This window comes from Trichosurus vulpecula, chromosome 1, assembly GCF_011100635.1.
Source record: "Trichosurus vulpecula isolate mTriVul1 chromosome 1, mTriVul1.pri, whole genome shotgun sequence".
Taxonomy (NCBI): domain Eukaryota; kingdom Metazoa; phylum Chordata; class Mammalia; order Diprotodontia; family Phalangeridae; genus Trichosurus; species Trichosurus vulpecula.
In genome coordinates, this window is record NC_050573.1 from 106,721,982 (window position 1) to 106,740,511 (window position 18,530).

Here is an 18,530-nt window from a genome sequence, read left to right on the forward strand (position 1 = left end):
AGAGGACTTCAGGAGAGAGTTGATGAGTCTTCGAATATTTGAAAGGATATTATGTACAAGATTTATTTTGTGTAACCCCATTAGGGCAACTCGTAAGTTGAAGTGGAAGGTAGATTCTGGCTTTATATGTGGAAAATTTTGCTGACAATTAGAGCTGTCCAAAGCATCATGGACTGCCTCATAAGATGAGTACCTTGTCACTGGAAATATTTAAGTCAGAGGCTTAATGAATATTTGGTTGAGATTTTCTGTTCTGGATTATGGTTGAGCTAGATGACTTTGATACCCTTTATTAAATTTAAGGATTTTGTTATTCTAGGCTCGAATTTGATGCTTGTCACTTTGACAAAGTATAGTAGAAAATTACGCTATGATATATTGAGACAAACATCTGTGACATGAGATTGAAGCACCTACTTTGCCTGGAAGGCACTGTTCAAAATTCTTTGGATAATAATAGGCCTTTGAGAGATTAGATCTAGACTATGACTGTATAAATAAGGAAGATAAATGCTATTGTCTTTATGCTAGGTAAAATGATAGTTCTAGGAATGTAAGTAAATGCTGATATTAAAAACAACAAACAAATCCAGAAATGAAGATGAACACTTGGACACTTTAAGCTTACTCTTTAAATCTTTAGGCCCAGCTGCTTTCAATGCATAGCTGGATGAATCTGTCTGTAGGTGTGTGGTATGGCCAACTTTGCAGGAGTTTTGTTTCTGTAAAAAGCTTTTTTTTTTCCTTTCTTTTTCAACTTGTGTTTTTGTAAAAAAGTTTTTTTTTTTCTCTCTTTCTCTGTCTCTCTCACACACACACACACACACATACACACACACACACACACACACACACACACACACACACAGAGTTTTGTAGTGTAGAAGTATATCAATGGAATGGATTCTTAAAATCCTTTAGAAGATATTGCTGAAGGCAGGATAGCAAACCTTTCCTTCATCCCTAACCTTTGAAGTAATTCAGAGGGTGCAGTGGGCTCTCTGTAGTTCAAGATAATCCACTTAGTTTGTGCTGCCCCTGGGTCAGATTCCATCCTTTATCCATTCCACTATGCATGTAGATGGAAAGCAGAGGGAGAATGCTTAATGCATCTGATTACTTGTTGAACACTGTAGGAGCAATTCTTGTAGGCTAAAAAAAAAGAAAAAAAGTCAAACAGATATGACACTTTGCTAAGTTTTGTAGAAGAAGCTTGCTTTTCATTTTGGGTCCTCTTAATGCACATATGAAGCTTTTAATAGGTTGATCATTTTCTCTTTGTGAGATAGGATCATAAATTTAGATTTGGAAGGAGCCTTAGAGATTATCTATTCATAAAATGATGGAGAGCTGGCAAGGAATTCTGAGGCTTATTTCAATCTCCTCATTTTGTGTGTGAGGAAACTGAGACCCAGAGAAGTCAATAAACTTGTCCAAGGTCAATGACAGAATTGGGGTTTGAACCCAGTTTTCTCTGACTCCAAATCCAGCACTCTTAACATCATTGTAATCTCCTAAGAGACTCCGTCCTTTTCTTAGGTAAAAGGTAGCTTTCTGATTGGTTCAGTAGAAGAAATGTCCTTTTCATTTCTGTAGCTCTAGCTGTTATCATCAGTGTTTCCATAACCCATAATATACTAAGTAAAACTTTTAGATTTAAAATTAACCCTCCATTCCTGAAATTCACAAAGCACTTTATTCCTTGTTCTACACTTAGCATGAAATTATTTTGTTTCATAGCCATTGATGTATGTTTCATATCTCCTTAACAGACTGTAATCTCTGTAAAGGCAGGGACCGTGTTTTATCTAAACGTCATCTTTTTTTTTCCTGCATACTAAAGGTGTTTAATAAATGCTTGTTGCATTATTGAAAAAAAGAGAGGCAACTATCCTGTGTAACTAGGCAGGTAGGTGGCACAATGGATAGAGTGGAGTTAGGAAAACTTGAGTTCAAATGTGACTCAGACAATTACCCAGGTGTGTGAGCCTGCTCAAATCACTTGAGGACTCACACAGCCTTAGGTTCCTTGTTTGTAAAATGCAAATGATAATAGCGCTCTCTTTAGGGGATGTTGTGAAGACCAAATGAGATAACATGTTTGCAAACCTTAAAGAGTTATATAAATGTGAGCTATTATTTATTAATTCTTCCAGACTAAGTTCCTTGAGTGCGTATGTGGTTGTATTATTCTGTTCTGGTCTCCAAAGACCACCTAATTTTTCCTAAGCATCTGATCCAGAGTAAGACCAAGTCACATTAATGTAACCTAGTCAATTGGCCAGTTAAAAACTTTCCTATATACTTATATTCTGACTTTGGTTATTGTTGTGTACTCATCTCACCACTTCTTTTGAACTATAATCTCCTTGAGGGAGCAGGGACTGAGGTACAGTGGATATGGGGGCAAAATACAAATAGCTAGGTGGTATATTAGATAGAGTGTTGATTTGTAGTCAGGAAAACCTGAGTTCAAATCTAGCCTCAAACATGTAATAGCCCTGTGATCTTGAGCAAATCCTTAGCCTCTAGGTCTGTCTCAGTTTCCTCAACTGTAAAATGGGGGTTAATAGTAGCACCTACTTCTCAACATAGTTGTTAGGATCAGATGAGATAATATTTGTCAAGGGCTTAGCACACTTCATGACCCATAGTCAGCACTTTAAAAATCCTTCCTTTCTTCTTTACTATTTCATCTTTTTATTCTCAGAGCATTGTCCATGGTAAACCCTTAATAAATATTTGTTGAATTTTTCTTGAAGATTTCATTAGAATCTGAGTTGTGACCCTCACTGGAAGCTTCACTTATTTAGTTTGTTTTTGTTTGGGGCCAGAAATGTTCATTTCCTATTTCTTTTCCTTTTCCCCAGTATTTTGGCATTTATGGTAATAATAAATCTATCTCCCCATTATCCTCCACACTATCAATACTACCTTCATCTAATGATGTCACCTTATATGTAATATGGTGCCTTATAATTGATGAATAATTTACTGACTTAAACTGTAACACTACATTGAGGAGTTACAGCATCTCTTCACCTTTGGAGTGCTTTATTGAATGCCAATTAAACAATACGCACCCTCCTCATAAGAGGCCTGGACACATTTCTGCCAAGCCTAGCTCAAAACTAAAAAAGGGGGTCAGTGTTAGAGTGAAGATTAGGTGTAAAGAACTTTTTCTTCATATCAAAGGATCAACTGCTTTATTAAAAGAACAATAAATATGTCCTGTAAACCATGGGAAGTCTTACTTAATTACCACAGCAGAACATCTTACAGGGAATTTTTAGGAGTTTACCAGGTACCATTTATGGCATCTCACAGGATGTTGTTGGTAAATGTGATTTATTAGGCAGAAAGGAAAATGGTGCATCTTGTAGCAAACTTAAACATAGTCTGGTGTCTTAAGGGAAGCTTGTTTGATCAAGTGAGAAAATTTCTAATCTCTATTAAGCACGGTGCTGTAAAAAATACATTTTCCTTTGAATATTTTTGCTGGTGGCCAAGTACCAGCTTGTAAAACATCACATGTCCTTGCTGTGACTTATCTGTCAAGTACTTTTTTGTAAAAGTAGGTTTGAATTTTAAATGTGTTCTTACAGTCTGGGAGTGTGTGTGTGTGTGTAGTTACTAATACCACAGAAGCCAGAAGAGGGTCTTTGTTGTACCAGTGCCTTTGCAATTCTTCTCATTTGGGATCATTATCATGATCATTACTCCCCAAGTCTACTCTGGTTTTAAAAAAAAATTTTTTTAAAAGACTAGATTTCAAATCAGAAAGCATTAGTTTGAGTTCTGGTTCTGCTGTTTACTAAACATTAAACAAACCCCTTCCTCTGAGACTCAGTTTCTTCATTTGTAAAGTGGAAATTTTTTTTTTTAAAAAAAGATAGTGCTGCCTAAGTATAGGGTTATTGTGAGGACCAAATGAAATTAAGTTATGTAGAGTGCCTTTGAAATCTTAAAGTACTATGAATGTCAGCCACTATTATTATTATTACTGCTTTGGAGGGAAGGGTTCAATGTAGTAATTTTATTAGTATGGCGATCTCCTAATGTATGAACTTCTTCTAGTGTTAAAGATCTCGGGCTTCGCTACAAGTCTATAGTACTAAAGATGTACAGTGTTGCCCCAGAGCATTGAAATGATAAGTTACTTGCACGTGGCATGGTCATATAGGCTCATGCCCAGCTCTTTCTGAGTACAACTACAACATGACATATATCTTAGTAAATGTAGTAGTAGTGGTAATGATGATGATAATTTGGAATTTCTCTTATGTAGTACCAAGAGACATGGTCATATAGGCTCATGCCCAGCTCTTTCTGAGTACAACTACAACATGACATATATCTTAGTAAATGTAGTAGTAGTGGTAATGATGATGATAATTTGGAATTTCTCTTATGTAGTACCAAGAGACTATATTGACATGGTGGTTAGAGAGACTGGCCTTGAAATCAGGAAAACCTGATCCCATCTCCAAGATGTATTGGCTGGAAGTCTCTTAACCTTTTGGTTTCTCAGGCACCTCTCTAGGGACACAAGAGAGGTATTGATCTTCGTAGGGTGTTTCCTCTCCGGGAAATCCCTACATCTGTAAAATCACAGGATCATTCTAAAACACAAAATACAGGGTAATCTATCTTTTAGTTTTCTTCCTTTTGTTTTGTGCATATAAATCGTTGATTTGCTGTGGATGTGAAGAAACAAATTAAAAAAACAAGGAACTGCAAATAGAACTCATGAGTTCCTAATAGTACTAGTAATGGTAGTAATGCTGGTAGTAGAAATAGTGGTGGTGGTGATAGCAGTAGTAGCAGCAGCAGCAACAAATATAATCTATGTTCTTCCAAAAGTAAATCTACTTTGCCTGCTTAGAAATCAGCAGTAATGGCATTTTTTATCATAATCTTAGTCATAGAGGGACTTTAGAATTAATCTAGTCCAACCTGCTTAATCTACCAGGGTTAAAACTAAGCCTTAGAGTTCTAGTGATTTGTCCAGGGTCACACAACTATCCAGTGGCAAAACCAGGATTAGAAGAAGAACCCAGAATCCTCTTGTCTTAGTCCAATGCTCCTTCCACTATGCAGTGCTTTATTTATGATAGCTTAAGGAAATGGGAACGTGATGTCGCATTTAAAAATATGCAAGTGTTTTAAGTATTTTTTCTAATGTCCTACTTTTTGGAGAATGTTAATACTTTTCATAGCCAGAGTATATTAAATGTGAACTTCTTATCACATACTTAAGAGCTCTTTACTGATTAACCTTACTTCTTTTCTCACACCAATTCCTATTAGCCCTAATTTCCTGTACCTTTCTCCTAGCCCTCACTCTTCACCTCAAATAAGCAGAACTATTTCCCACAAGCAACCTAACTCCACTCTGACACTGACACCATATTATTCCTCCTACCTGCCATAGAAGGGGATCTATAGAACAAAACTTGAAATGGCAGTAGGGAGGGCTGCCTGTGTACACAAAGAGCAATACAACTCAACTGTGACTTTTAAAAATACATTAATTTTTTAAAAATCACAAATTTTAATTTTAAAACATAGTAGTAAAGACAGAAAAGTATAATTTTTTGTGGAACTCACACACACACACACACACACACACACGCACGCACAGAGTCAACATGCACATGTTATGGGATAGGCCTAAAGTCTATGTTGGACAACAACACAAAGGCAAAGTAATTTCCAAACCTAGCCTCAGAAATTTAGGAATTTGCCTCAGGTCTGCCTTGAACCATTTGGCGGCAGACCATGGCCATCAACCTCAGGGCAAAGTGCACCACCTTTATTGAACCTTCCCTTCCCTTACTAATCTCTCCTTCTACCAACTTTCACAGACTTTTAGAGTTAGAAAGAACTTTAGACTATCATCTAGTTCAACCCGTACTCTGCTGTCATTGTTAAATCAAATTCAATGAAAACTGGAAAGCACTTTAGAGGTCATAACCAGAAGAGACCCTAAAGGCCTTGTAATCTAGCCTCCTGTTTTTATGGGTCCCAGAGAAGTTAGGTGACTTACCCAAAGCCATCTAATTAGACCCCAGAGGAAACAGGAAGCCAAAATTTAAATTCAATAGTAGCATAATTAATACAAGATTGCAATCATATCTCTTTGTAGATTGTTTTTAAATGTCTTTTTTTCTTTATATTCCCTATCAGGTTATAAACTACTTGAAGACTGGGATCAGGACTTTATTTCTTTTATATATGTCTACAGAGAATATCAACAGTAGCTTTTATTTACATAGTTAACTAACAATTGTTAAGCACTTACGTGTGCCAGGCATGCCAGGCACTGTGCTAAGCAAAGGGCATACAAAAGAAAGGCCCAAAAAAACCCAAAACGAAACACTTCCTTGCTCTCAAATAGCTCACAGTCTGATGGAGGAAATAAAGCATTTAATAATTGTAAATCTTTCATATATGTTATTTCATTTGATAATAACTAGAATTTAGTGTCTACTTACTTTAGTGTGTGTCAGGCAGTGTGCTAAATACTTTACAATTATTACATCATTTGATCCTCACAACAACCCTGGGAGGTAGGTTCTGCTATTATCCCCATTTTCTGGTTGAGGAAACTGAGGTAAATTGAGCTCAAGTGACTTACCCAAGGTCACATAGCTAATTAGTATTTGAGGCTGGTTTTGAACTCAGGTTTTCCTGACTCCATGCCCAGTATGTCCATTCAACCTAGCCCCCTCATTTGGTCCTTGTAACAATTCTCTGAGGTGTAGGATAGTATAAATAACTTCTCTCCTTTTTTCATCCATCAGGAAAATGGAAACCAAAGATATACTTTGCTCAAGGTTACATGGCTACTAAGTGATGGAATTGGGGCTGAAAATCGAGTCTCTTAACTGTGCATTCCAGTGTTATTTCTACCGCTCTTATGCCAGTACTGATATAGTTTTCTTTACTCAGCTTTTTGTGTTGAGTGACTGCTGCATCATTATTTCTCCTTGATTCTCAGAGGCTTATACATGTGAAGGGCTGAGTGACAAAAGATTTCCCCCGACGACTGCGTCAACACATTCAGGGTACTTCTAGCTCCTGAAGTTGTTGGCTATTTATAAATATGCCACTGCATGCACTATTTGTTCTTATGCTTAGGAAAAGCAATTGCAAAGAGGGCTGGTTCTTACTTTACTTCTTTTCATTAACAAGCTCTTTATTCATTCATTCATTCATTTATTTATTTTTGCTTTTTTGTTTTGGTTTTGTTTAGGCTCTAGACCAAGATAGAACTGCCCTCCAGAAAGTGAAAAAGTCTGTAAAAGCAATATACAATTCTGGTCAAGGTAAGCCTTTTCAAAACCACTGGCATGAATTATTAAATGATGTCTCCAGAGTTTGCTTTGTTATTTGCAGGATGTTAAATTTATAGAACAGTTGATGCAAGTGACAAACTAGGTCAAACAAATTCAGTTTTTATCATCTGTCCCCTCCAGCTCTATTCTCTGCCAAAATATGTTAGTGATTTAAAAAAAAAAAAGAGCAACAACTTGCATTTGCTCTAGAAGAGTGAGGGGTGGGGTTTAACCAAGGGGACATTAAAAGCCTCTGCACTCAATAGGTCAGCCTTTAATTCTGATAAACTAAACAAAAGAGCATGAGGTTTATTCCTCTGTGGTGATAACTTCACAGATTCACAGAGCAATGGTGATCTCTCACTAATCTAATCTCATAGTGCTTTATTTTCTTCTAATGAATGTATCATAGTCTAATGTGTAGTACGTTTTTTGAAGAATGTCTTATCTACCCTAGTAAAGGATAAGCTTTTTGAAGACATAACTTAGCAAAGTGCCCAGCATGGTATGCGAACATGGTATGTACTTTAACAAAAGTTTTTGATTTTGAATGAATCGATTCAATTACAAGTACTCCATACCTCTTTACCTAGGCTTGCTATATTCTAATTACCAGCCAAGTTCTGAGGATACAACAAAAGAAGGAAGCAAGCAAGCATTTATTAAGTGCTTACTGTTTTCCAAGCAGTGTGATGTGTTGGAAACGTAAATATAAGTAAAAAGAATGACAGTCTCTGCCATCATATTATAATAGGGGAAGACAGCACACACAAAGGAGCTGAAAAGTGGAGTCGTGGGAGGAATGAAGGTATCCCAGCGGCGGGGTTGGGGGGGTGGTGTATAAAAGGGACGTGATTTTAAGTCACAAAATCAGGAACAGAGTCTGGAGGGAAATAAAGGCAGGTCTTTTCAGTTTTCTTCCCATCATTGGGAAGAAACAAATCAAAGTAAAAAGTTCACCATAAGTATAACTCATGGCCTCCAGTGCTGTGGGCAAGTAAAGGCTGTGAAGGGATACAATCTTCTGTTCCTGTCCTATCCTTTCTTTTCTCTTTGCTTTTGTTCATGCCACATAGCTATTCATACTATCCCACTTTCCTGGAACAGACACCTACCCTACATCCATAATACGTAGCCTCGTGGTAAAATTTCTTCTTTCACTCAAAATCCTACTCAAGTGTTACCTCGTCAGTGAAAGCCTTCCCTTTTCCCTCAGACCAAAGATGGTCTCTCCTCCTCAACTTACTGAATTGAATTTTCCTTTGTACTTCTCATATTTTTATTAGATTATACATTTCCTGAAGTAATGGACCATGTCTCTCCTATTTCCGTATCCCAACCATCTAACTTGGTACTTCACAATTCTAGAGACTTAATAAAGCTGTCCGTGTGCAGTAGTTGTGATAAAAATCATGAAGTTAACTCATTACCTAGAACTTTGGAATTCTCTTTTGTGTTTATACTGTTTTGGTTTGCATGTGTGATTTCTTCCATTTATTAGATTATAAACTATTATAAACAGAGAGTGTGTCTTATCTCATATGTGTATCTCTAGCAGCTAACTTATAATTTACAATTCTAGATGCTTAATAAGTTGATTATGTGGCACAGTTGATATAGTTGTGAAGTTATTTCATTATCATAGAAGTATTAAGCTTTTAAATGACCTTAAACTTCTCCTGAAACAAAGACCCATATTTTTAATTTCAATGTGCTCCTGATGATGTGGTACAGCCGAGTCATAGAAATCTACATCCTTTAAAGAATTCAAGTTGAAGATCATCCAAAACATGATAAAGGGGCATATGGTAGGTGTGAAGAAGCTACAACACTTTCAAACAAAGAATTATTTAGGAGAAGTATTATTGTCAGTAAAGATATGATTGGGAGAGAAAAGGGAAGGCAAGAGCAAAGAAAAACCAATGGACAACCCACGTGCCCCATTGACATTCTCAGGAAGTCAGAAGAAAGAGAGGAGGCTCCCTGACATGGAGGATGGACCCTCAGTGATCAACATATGGGAGAACACAGACAAGAGTCATAGAAGATAGGCAGGCATGGATAGATTTCTATTGCCTGGCACATGTAGGCACTTAAGAAATGCTTATTGGCTCACTGTGTCGCCCGAGAGGATGCCCACATGAGTGAGAACCGGATCAGTCATCACAGAAAAGATGGTAATGATTAGAATGGTTTATTCACTACTCCTCATCTACTGGGAGGTTTAACTGCCATTCCCCACCTAAGAGACCTCTTCAGAATGAAGCTTATTACATTTGAGGCTGTAAGGAAAAGGCAAGGGAATAAAAACACAATTATATATTAAATTCCAGTAGTAAAATGAAGCATCCGCATTTATAGTTTAATTTGGTAAAAAAGGTTCTCAGGATAAGGTGGTTTTTTTTTTAAATATTGTTGTCATTTTATTTCTTTGTATCTGAATTTCTCAAATCTTTTCATGGTTCTTTCTCTTGAAAAGTTTTGCCAGGGTTCCAGGAAAAGGCTTTCCATATTTGTAGTGCTACAAAACTTCTTACAGTGACAAGCCCAAGAATAATTTTGACTGTACAGATTGTGAAGGGGATTTTGTCAATGTCCCCCTATTTTCCCTCAGTGTGGATGCTTATATTATCTCTAGATTTGACTGGTATCATGAACATAGTAGGTGCTCAGTTATATCTCTCTTTTTTAAAATTTGAACTCTGTAGGACAGAGGGTAAGGGAAAAAACATGTTTCACAGATACCTTGTGTATGTCTCCATGATTCATTTTCTTTCCTTGGTCACCAAATCCTGAGAAATCTGAGCTTCAGGGCAGAATGTTGTGTCAGTCTTACAAGTGTGTTATTCTAGTTAGAGGCTTGCTATTTTCACACAGACCAAATTTAAGAAACTTTAAAGGAAATTTGCTTTTTTTTTACCGAGTGCAGGAAAATTGTGCTGACCCAGAAGTCAGTTATATTCTGATCTCAAGCCAGTGAGAAATTCTTTTTTTCCTTACAGAATCTTGTACTTATACTATGTCATTCTATTGTGCTTTATGAGGACTGTCTGATAGTTATTACATAGGTTTGTTGTATTACTAGAAGGCATTTTTCCATCTCTCCCAGGCCCTACCACCAGAGCTTCATACATAATAGATAATAAACAAACTCTTGACACATTGGAAGCCTTTGATGGAGGCTGAGTGACCATTTGTCAAGAATGCCATAAAGGTATTCCTGTACTGAGATGCACTGAACTATAGGACTTCTGAAGTTCCCTACAACTTTGAGAGTCTATAAGTTTATGTAAAGATGTCACATTTTTGACGGTATAATGTGTGTATGGATGTATGTATAAGTATATATATATATACACACACATATGTGTATATGTATTTCATCTCATTACCTGTTTTTCCCTATATTTTTTAGAAGAGAATGCAGACCTTAGATTTAGAGGCCCAAATGTCCAATTTAAGTCAATTCAACAAATATTTATTAAATGGCTACAGTATGCAAACACTTTGCTAGATGGTAGGAATACAAAGACAGGAACAAAACAATTCCTGACCTTCACAAGCTTCCGATTTCCATGGGAGTAGGGGGTGAGGGAGAGGGGGTATACAGCACGTACACAAATACGTAAATGTAAAATATTTTAAGAAGACAACATTAAACTCAAGGCCATATTGAGAGTATGACTTTAAAAATAAAATTTAAATCTAATATTTTCATTTTTAATCACCTACATTTCCCAATGTGTCTGCTTCCTTTCCATCTTCTAGAGAGCTAGCCATAACCAGGAATAAAAAGAAAGTAAAATCACTCAGCAAAACTAACCAACATTTCAAGAAAATCCGATATTGTATCCAGTGTTCCACATAGTTTCTTATCTCTACAAATAAGAGGTGCCTTCTGACATCTCTTTGGGGCCGAGCTTGGATGTTTTAGTTCCAGAGCAATCAGTTTTGATTGTTGTTGTCCTTTCCCTTTATATTGTTGTAATCATGGCATATATTGTTTTCCTGGTACTGCTCACTAAAACATTGAAAAAGTTTTCTTTGGAGAAATAAATTTATATCCCTTTTTAAAACTCCTCATATTATGGCATTACATGATTTGCAGCTGGGAGATTATTTGCTCTCTAGGAGAATATTGATTTTAAAATATATGCTACTGCAACAAAAAAAGCAACTTGGGCTCAATGAAAACATTCTAAAGTTGCTAAATAAAATCCAGCCCTTTTAGTTTCAGTTAAATTCAATGAACATTTCATGGAATCAGCATTGGAAGGGACCTGCAGAACTGTTTAGTCCAATCCATCCTTAATGTATTCTGTATGTAGTTTGTGTGTATATAGTTTTGGGGGGTTTTGTTGCTGCCGCTTTTGTTTTGCATTTTGTCTCCTCCTTTAGACTTTGAGCTTCTTGATAACAGGGACTGGTTTTTTGTTTTGTTTTGTTTTGGGAGAAGAGGTTTTTCTTGTTGTTTATTTGTTTGCCTTCCTTTATATCCCAAATGCTTAGCACAGTGCCTAGCACACAGTATATACTTAATTCATGCTTATTGACTGACGGACTCTATAACACTCCCCCAAATTAGTCCTTTAACCTTCTTCATTAGAAGGCTGCCATGATGCAAGGAGATCCACTAGCTTCCTAGGCAACCCATTCCGCTCTTGGTGTTACTAAGTCTACCTGTTTTTACACGAGAGCCACAAAGATCAAGCTTAATCGTTTTGCCCCATGGCAGCCTTTCAGATATTTGGAGGCCACTATTATGACCTCCCTAATTATTTTCTTTTTCAAACTAACATTCCATAGTCCTTTCAGTGAACCTTCAATAGTGGGCAGAGTCTGTAGACCTCTCAGCATCCTTGTCAGCTTCCCCTAGAAGGCTTTCTGGCTTATTAAGTTCTTCTGAAAATGTATTGCACAGAAGAGAATGCAGGGCTCTACATTCTAGACGTTGTGTCTCTGCTAATGACTCCTAACTTTACATTAGCTTTTTGGGCAGCCACCTCACATTGATGTCTCCTTTTCAGTTTATTATCCAGTAACTATATCTCCCTCCCGCCTCCCTCACACAATCTTTTTCTCATGAACTGTTGTTTTTCATTTGCCTCATCTTGAACTTGTAAGGTTGTTTTTTTTTTTTCCCCTCACGTATGGAACTTTAGATTTAATCTTATTAGTTTGGAGCATCCTTTCTAGCCTATCACATCTTTTTGAACTCTGATTCTTTTATTTAATGCATTGGCTTTGTATCATCTGCAGATTTGATGAACATGCAGTTTATGCCTTTATTAGTAAACATGGTAAAGCACGTAGGGCCAAAGACGAGTCCCAGATACACTCCATCGGTGTTCTTCTTCCAAGTCGAAACCAAACCATTAATAACTACTTTTTTGTTCCAGTCATTCAACCAGTTTCCATTCACCTAGTTGCACTATCATCAAATCCATGTTGAGTCATCTTGATCACAAGGATAACATGAGACATTTTGTTAAATGCTTTGGTGAAATCTAGGTGTATAGAATTCCGATGATTTACTAATCTAATTGCCCTGTCAGAAAGGAAGTGGGATTAAGTACCTATTATCTTTAAAGCATAGAATTGAAATATATGGCTATGAAGGTATGTGTTTTCATCATTTCATGAGAGTGAATGGCTCTATAGCCAATTATCCATTAAAAATAACCAAATGAGTGAAACAGCGGTGTCTCATATCTTTCCATGATATATGTTCAATGGAATCTAGGCTCTTGTCATCCAGAAGGGCTTTTGGTCTTGTCCAAAGAAGCCACATGAGGTCTTATTCCTGGTATCCATTTCCTGGTATGTTTCCATCCTTGCCTCTCAGTTCCATCTTCCCACAGAGCTAAAGTTATGTTAATGTGGTTTGATCTTACAAAAGAATTTATGAAATAAGTCTGTATTCCTGTTTCCCAAGATGAGAAATGTTCATTGGGGGATAGTCATTTTTAAAAAATTTTAAAGTCTTTTTTAAAATACATATTATTTTTATCCTTCAGGAGCTTTACTACTGATAGCAATCACTAATGGAAAAAAAAGTCTAATGAGACAGCTTTTAACATAAAAAAGTCATTATTCTGCATGGCAGCCATTTGATTCAGAAATTACTTTGAGAATTGTTACTTGGTGGTTTTTCCTGCTGTGCTGCTGAGCGGATAGATGCAGGGCAAGGATGGCACACAGGAAAGGAACCTCCGTTCTTTTTCTAACCCTAAACATTACTGGATTTAGAGCTGGCAAGCATCTTTAGAAATCCTCTCATCTGATTACCTAATTTTATAGATGACAAAATTGAGACCCAGAGTAGCTAAGTGACTTAGCCAAACAGAATCCACTTTATGCCTATGGGCTGATTTGTCCAGGGGTTCCTAGTATAAGGCTCTGTACATAGAGAACATTTACTAAATGTTTATTGGATGAACTAATGAATAAATTAACAAATGAATAAGTTTCCAAACCATTCAGTAAACATTAATTAAGCCCCTACCATGTGCCAGGCACTATGCTAAGTGCTGGGGATACAAAAAGAGAAAAAACACAGCCCTTCCCCTCAGAGCTTACATTTCATTTTTATGTGTTGTTTTTTTTGGATTTTTGGACTTCTTGGATGTTGCTATCAAAGGTAAACTCATTGAAGGCAGGGACTATTCCATTTTTGACCTTATATCCTCAGCACCTGGGATAGTGCCTGACACATTGTAGGTACTTATTAAATGTTTGTAGATTTTATAACTAATATTAACCCTAATTTAAGAAAATTGTTTATATATAATTTTCTTGGTATAATAGAACCCTTATCTGAGGTAAGAGGACTTGAATTCAAATATCAGCCTGCGTCACCTTGGACAAGTCACTTCACCTGGACCATAGTTTCCTCATCTATAAAATAAGGAGTTTAGGCTAGATGAACTTTTAGGCCCCCTTTGGCTATAAATATATTATGCATAAATTCTGACTTTTCTATAAAAATTTTCAATTAAACTCTTATCTACTGTGTGTTAATTTCTTGGTTTCATTTTGCATGTTAGTATATTTTTGTAATATCGAATATCTATCATTTGACCTATATAGCTTATTAGAGAAAGCTCAATTAGTGAAGTTATATGAAATGTTGAAATATTTCCTCCTGCACAAGGCAGACTTGACTTCTAAAAATTACCTTCTCTGTATTTCAATCTTGTAATGATTAAGAGGGCTTAGTTTATTTGATTGTAATACTGAATTTGCTTGGGTAAGAATGAATGAAGCTTTTTAAAATTTTTTTGGTAAGTATGCAAAATAAATTGTGGTTCTTTATAGATATAATATCCATTGCTTTTTATGTTTTCTATAAAGCTATGAAGTGTCAGTTTAGATTTCCTTCTCAGAAAAATTTGGCAATTGAGACTGAATTGGTTTAGACCAAATCATTTCCGTCTTCCTATAGAAGCATCCTCTTCTGCACATTTACTTTCTTTTATAGTGAATATGTTGGTCTCATCCCAAACACAGAAGAAAAAAAAAAGCAGGGAAAAAAAGTCCCACACTAGTGCTAAGGCTTGTTGGTTCCTCAGTCATTACAGTCAGCTATCCCAGAATGATAAATTCTGAGCTTCCTAACATTAAAAGTCTCCAAGCAGAGGCCAGATGAATACGTGAATGAATGGGGAAAAAAAGCATGTATTAAAAGCCTGCTCCAAGATCACTGTAGGTAGTGACTGCAGCTGTGAAATTAAAAGATGATCCTTAGAAGGAAAGCTGGGGCCAATCTGGACAGCATACTAAAAACCAGACATCACCTTGCTGACAAGGTTCCATATTGTCAAAGCTATGATTTTTCCAGTAGCAAAATATGACTGTAAGAGTTGGACTATAAAGAAACCTGAGAGCTGCAGAATTGACACTTTCAAAATTGTGGAGCTGAAAAAGACTTTTGAAGGTCCCTTGAACAGGAAGGAGATCAAATCAATCAATACTTAAAAGAAATTAATTCATGTTATTCTCTGGAAGGTCATATGCTGAAGCTGAAGTTTAAATCCTTTGACCACATATTAAGACGAGACTCATCAGAAAAGATCCTGATGTTAAAAAGATTGAAAGCAAAAGGAAAAAGGAATGGCAGAGAATGAGATGGATGGGTAATATCATGGAAACAGCAAACATGAACTTGAACAGACTTCAGGAGATCGTAGGGGATAGAAAGACCTGGTCTGCTATGGTTGCAGGGTTGTCCACAATGCAGCCCGCAGTGCACCTGCATACAAGCATAGAAATTTACATAAATGCTTTAGTAAATGAAGCTGAGCTGCCGCAGAGCTCTTACTAAAATGGCAAGTCAAAATCTATTGTCGATTGTTTCAAAAAAAACCCAAGGTTGGAGAGCCCTGGTCTATAGGGTCACAAAGAATCTAGTCAATCACTGAACAAAAATGTATAAAACACTGTACTAAGTACTGGGGATACACATAGAAGAGCAAGACAGTTCCTACTTTTCAAAGGACTCTTAATGGGGGAGACACGTAAGGGAGGTTTCAGCTGCAAGTTAGATGGGAAGCCCCATTGGTCCTTGGGGTGCTGCAGTCAGCAGATGGTATTGCATCTTCTTTATAATGCCATTTCTACTGATTAAATCTATCTGTTTCTGATACTGATCTGTTTGATAGTTGCAAAGACTTTTATGGTGTGAATTTTCTCTCTGGGTCTTCAGTAGCTGTGATTGTTAAGGAGTTTGAGGCTGTAATATATGCAGGGGCAGTTGACAAGTCAAATATTTGTAAGGTTTACTTCTCTGGGTAATGACTCTGAGGACTGAGCTTGAAGCATTATTGGAGGTCTGCAAGGCATTATAGTTCTCTGGGCCCTTGGGCTCTAGAGTAGTGGCTTTCTCCATTAGAGTTCAAGAGAAGGTAGTAGTTGAAGTGATGGTAGTGGTATGAACTACCTGCCACAGATCTTTCCCGGCTTCTAGCAGGAGTTAAAATGACCTCTGTGATTTTTTTCTGGCTTTGAAATTCTATGGATCTGTGATTCAGTAGATTCGTAAGTTTTTACCATTTCTTCTTTCCTAACCCACTTTGAACATTTACTTCCTTAATCTAAGAATTCAAAAGAAGCAAGATAATGCTGGCTAGGTCTTCTATGCATATTTGCAACATGTTATGAAAAATCAGATTACATATTTTATTATGTAGCAGGGTTAAACAGGATCTAAGATCTATGATATATAATATAAAACCAATTAAAAAAAACAAAACCACAAACATTTCATCCAACACAGTATTAAAAAGTAAAGGAACACACAAAATGTATGAACTGGTGGTTGAATGAAGTCCACAACCTAGTGTGATAGATCCTTCCAGCATCTGTCAAGTCTTCTCATTTGTTAGCTCAGGGTCTGTACAGATGTTATGAACTTATAGGACAGTCTCTAACAGGAAGGCTGGCCTCAATCATTGATCCCAGGGTCCGTCTGATCCATGTATGCATCAAGCTCAGCATCCAGGTGTCCTTTTGTTTTCAACATATATGCATCCAGTTGGTTGTCAAGCTGCTCCTTGGTCAGTGCAGGACAGGCAGAACCGCTACCTCATCCCCGACCTCTACCTCGACCGCCACAGCCCCCTCGTCCTCGGCCTGCCATGCCTTGGCCTCTACCACCGATTCCTCCACGGCCCATTACTCCTCGCTCTAGGCCCCTAGGTCGTTCCTCATCCTGCTACTTAACTCATTCCCTATTTTACTCTTAATCACCCCAAACTCTAGTACAGTCTAGGGGGTATGTATATTTCCTCATTAGTTAATACAATTTCAACACATCTTTCAATTAACTAAATTCTGAGCCCCTAGCCCAGTTCATAAAACATTATTTAATTAATAGGAGGAGCTTCCTTTCCTAAAAGTAGCTACTTTTCATATATAAACATAGTTCCGTAGTCTTCTTGTATTAAATACATATTGAAGTTTTTAAATGTATAATTCAGTATATGAAATAACTAAATGGTGCAATGCATGGAGTATGGATTGAAGCCAGTAAGATCTGAGTTCAAATGGTACCTAAGGCACTAGCTCTAGGTCTCTGATCAAGTCACTTAACCTTGATCAGTTTCCTCATTTGTCAAATAGGGATTTTTGTGAGTATCTAATTTGTCAAATAGGGATTTTTGTGAGTATCTAATGAGATAATATATGTAAAGGACTTTGCAAACCTTTAAAGCACTACAAAAATGCTATCTATTTTTACAGTTATCCAAAGTATTATAATTACTTATTTCCGTCTTTGCTTTTTAAAAACTTATTTCACAGTTATGAGAGTGATCACAGCCAGTCACCTCAAACCTTTACTATAACTGCAGAAAAGTTCACTTCTGAAAACACAATCCCATAGCATTCATTCAGTTCCTTAAGGCTAACTCATCAAGTCTTTTTTGCAAGAATCCTCTTCATTGACTTCCGGAGAACCTCACTAAGTCTCTCTCAAGTTGCAAAAGGAAAAGAGGATCTTCATGGATGACTTCTCAGAATGGCAGCTAAACTGTTGCTTCAAGATTCTATAGCCTCTCTTAAAGACAGAGCAACAGCATCTATAACCTTATTGAGAGATTATTGAAGCTAATGTTAGAGTTATATAGTGGCTTCCTTAACTTTTATGCCAAGATATTTTGTTTGATTAAAAGATTAGAAGCACATGCTGTCAGAACAGCCTTATTAACAACACATGGCATCACTTGCAAGGCCATAACATCATATGACTGAAAATTGGGACTCCTAAATCCTTTAATTTTAGTGTGTGCAAAAAAAAAAAGACAATGGTATGTAATATGATTATAAGCATATGATATCAAAGTCTTGTTTCCAAAATACAGTTAAATTATTATGGATGGTTTTATAAATTTATACAGAGCTGGGAAGAAAGCAGTTTAGTTTTTAAATTTAAGGAGAAGAAAGATAAAGTTGAAAGCATATAAGGAGTCATTTCTTAAGGATTCCATAAATTTGTGTTTCTCTGTGTTTAAGTCAAATTAATTGGTAATTTTCTCCACAGATTTTTGGTGCTAAACTAGCTTTTGTATTTTAGAGGGATCCACATGATATAAAATGAAAATGGAAATTTCATAATTAAACTATCAAGTATATTAGTGAATATAACTTCAGCTTATGTAGGAAATGAGATCATTTCAGTTAATTTTACTTAGA

At 36.5% G+C, this 18,530-nt stretch overlaps 1 protein-coding gene across 1 annotated transcript in view; it reads left to right on the forward strand.

Annotated features, from left to right (window-relative positions):
- The window catches only part of ASAP1 (ArfGAP with SH3 domain, ankyrin repeat and PH domain 1), a 478,196-nt gene that overhangs the window by 256,563 nt on the left and 203,103 nt on the right, over positions 1-18,530 (forward strand). Inside the window, exon 4 of the mRNA XM_036755612.1 lies at positions 7,259-7,331. Coding sequence (XP_036611507.1) covers positions 7,259-7,331 — 73 coding nt within the window. The remainder of the gene's footprint in view (positions 1-7,258; positions 7,332-18,530) is intronic.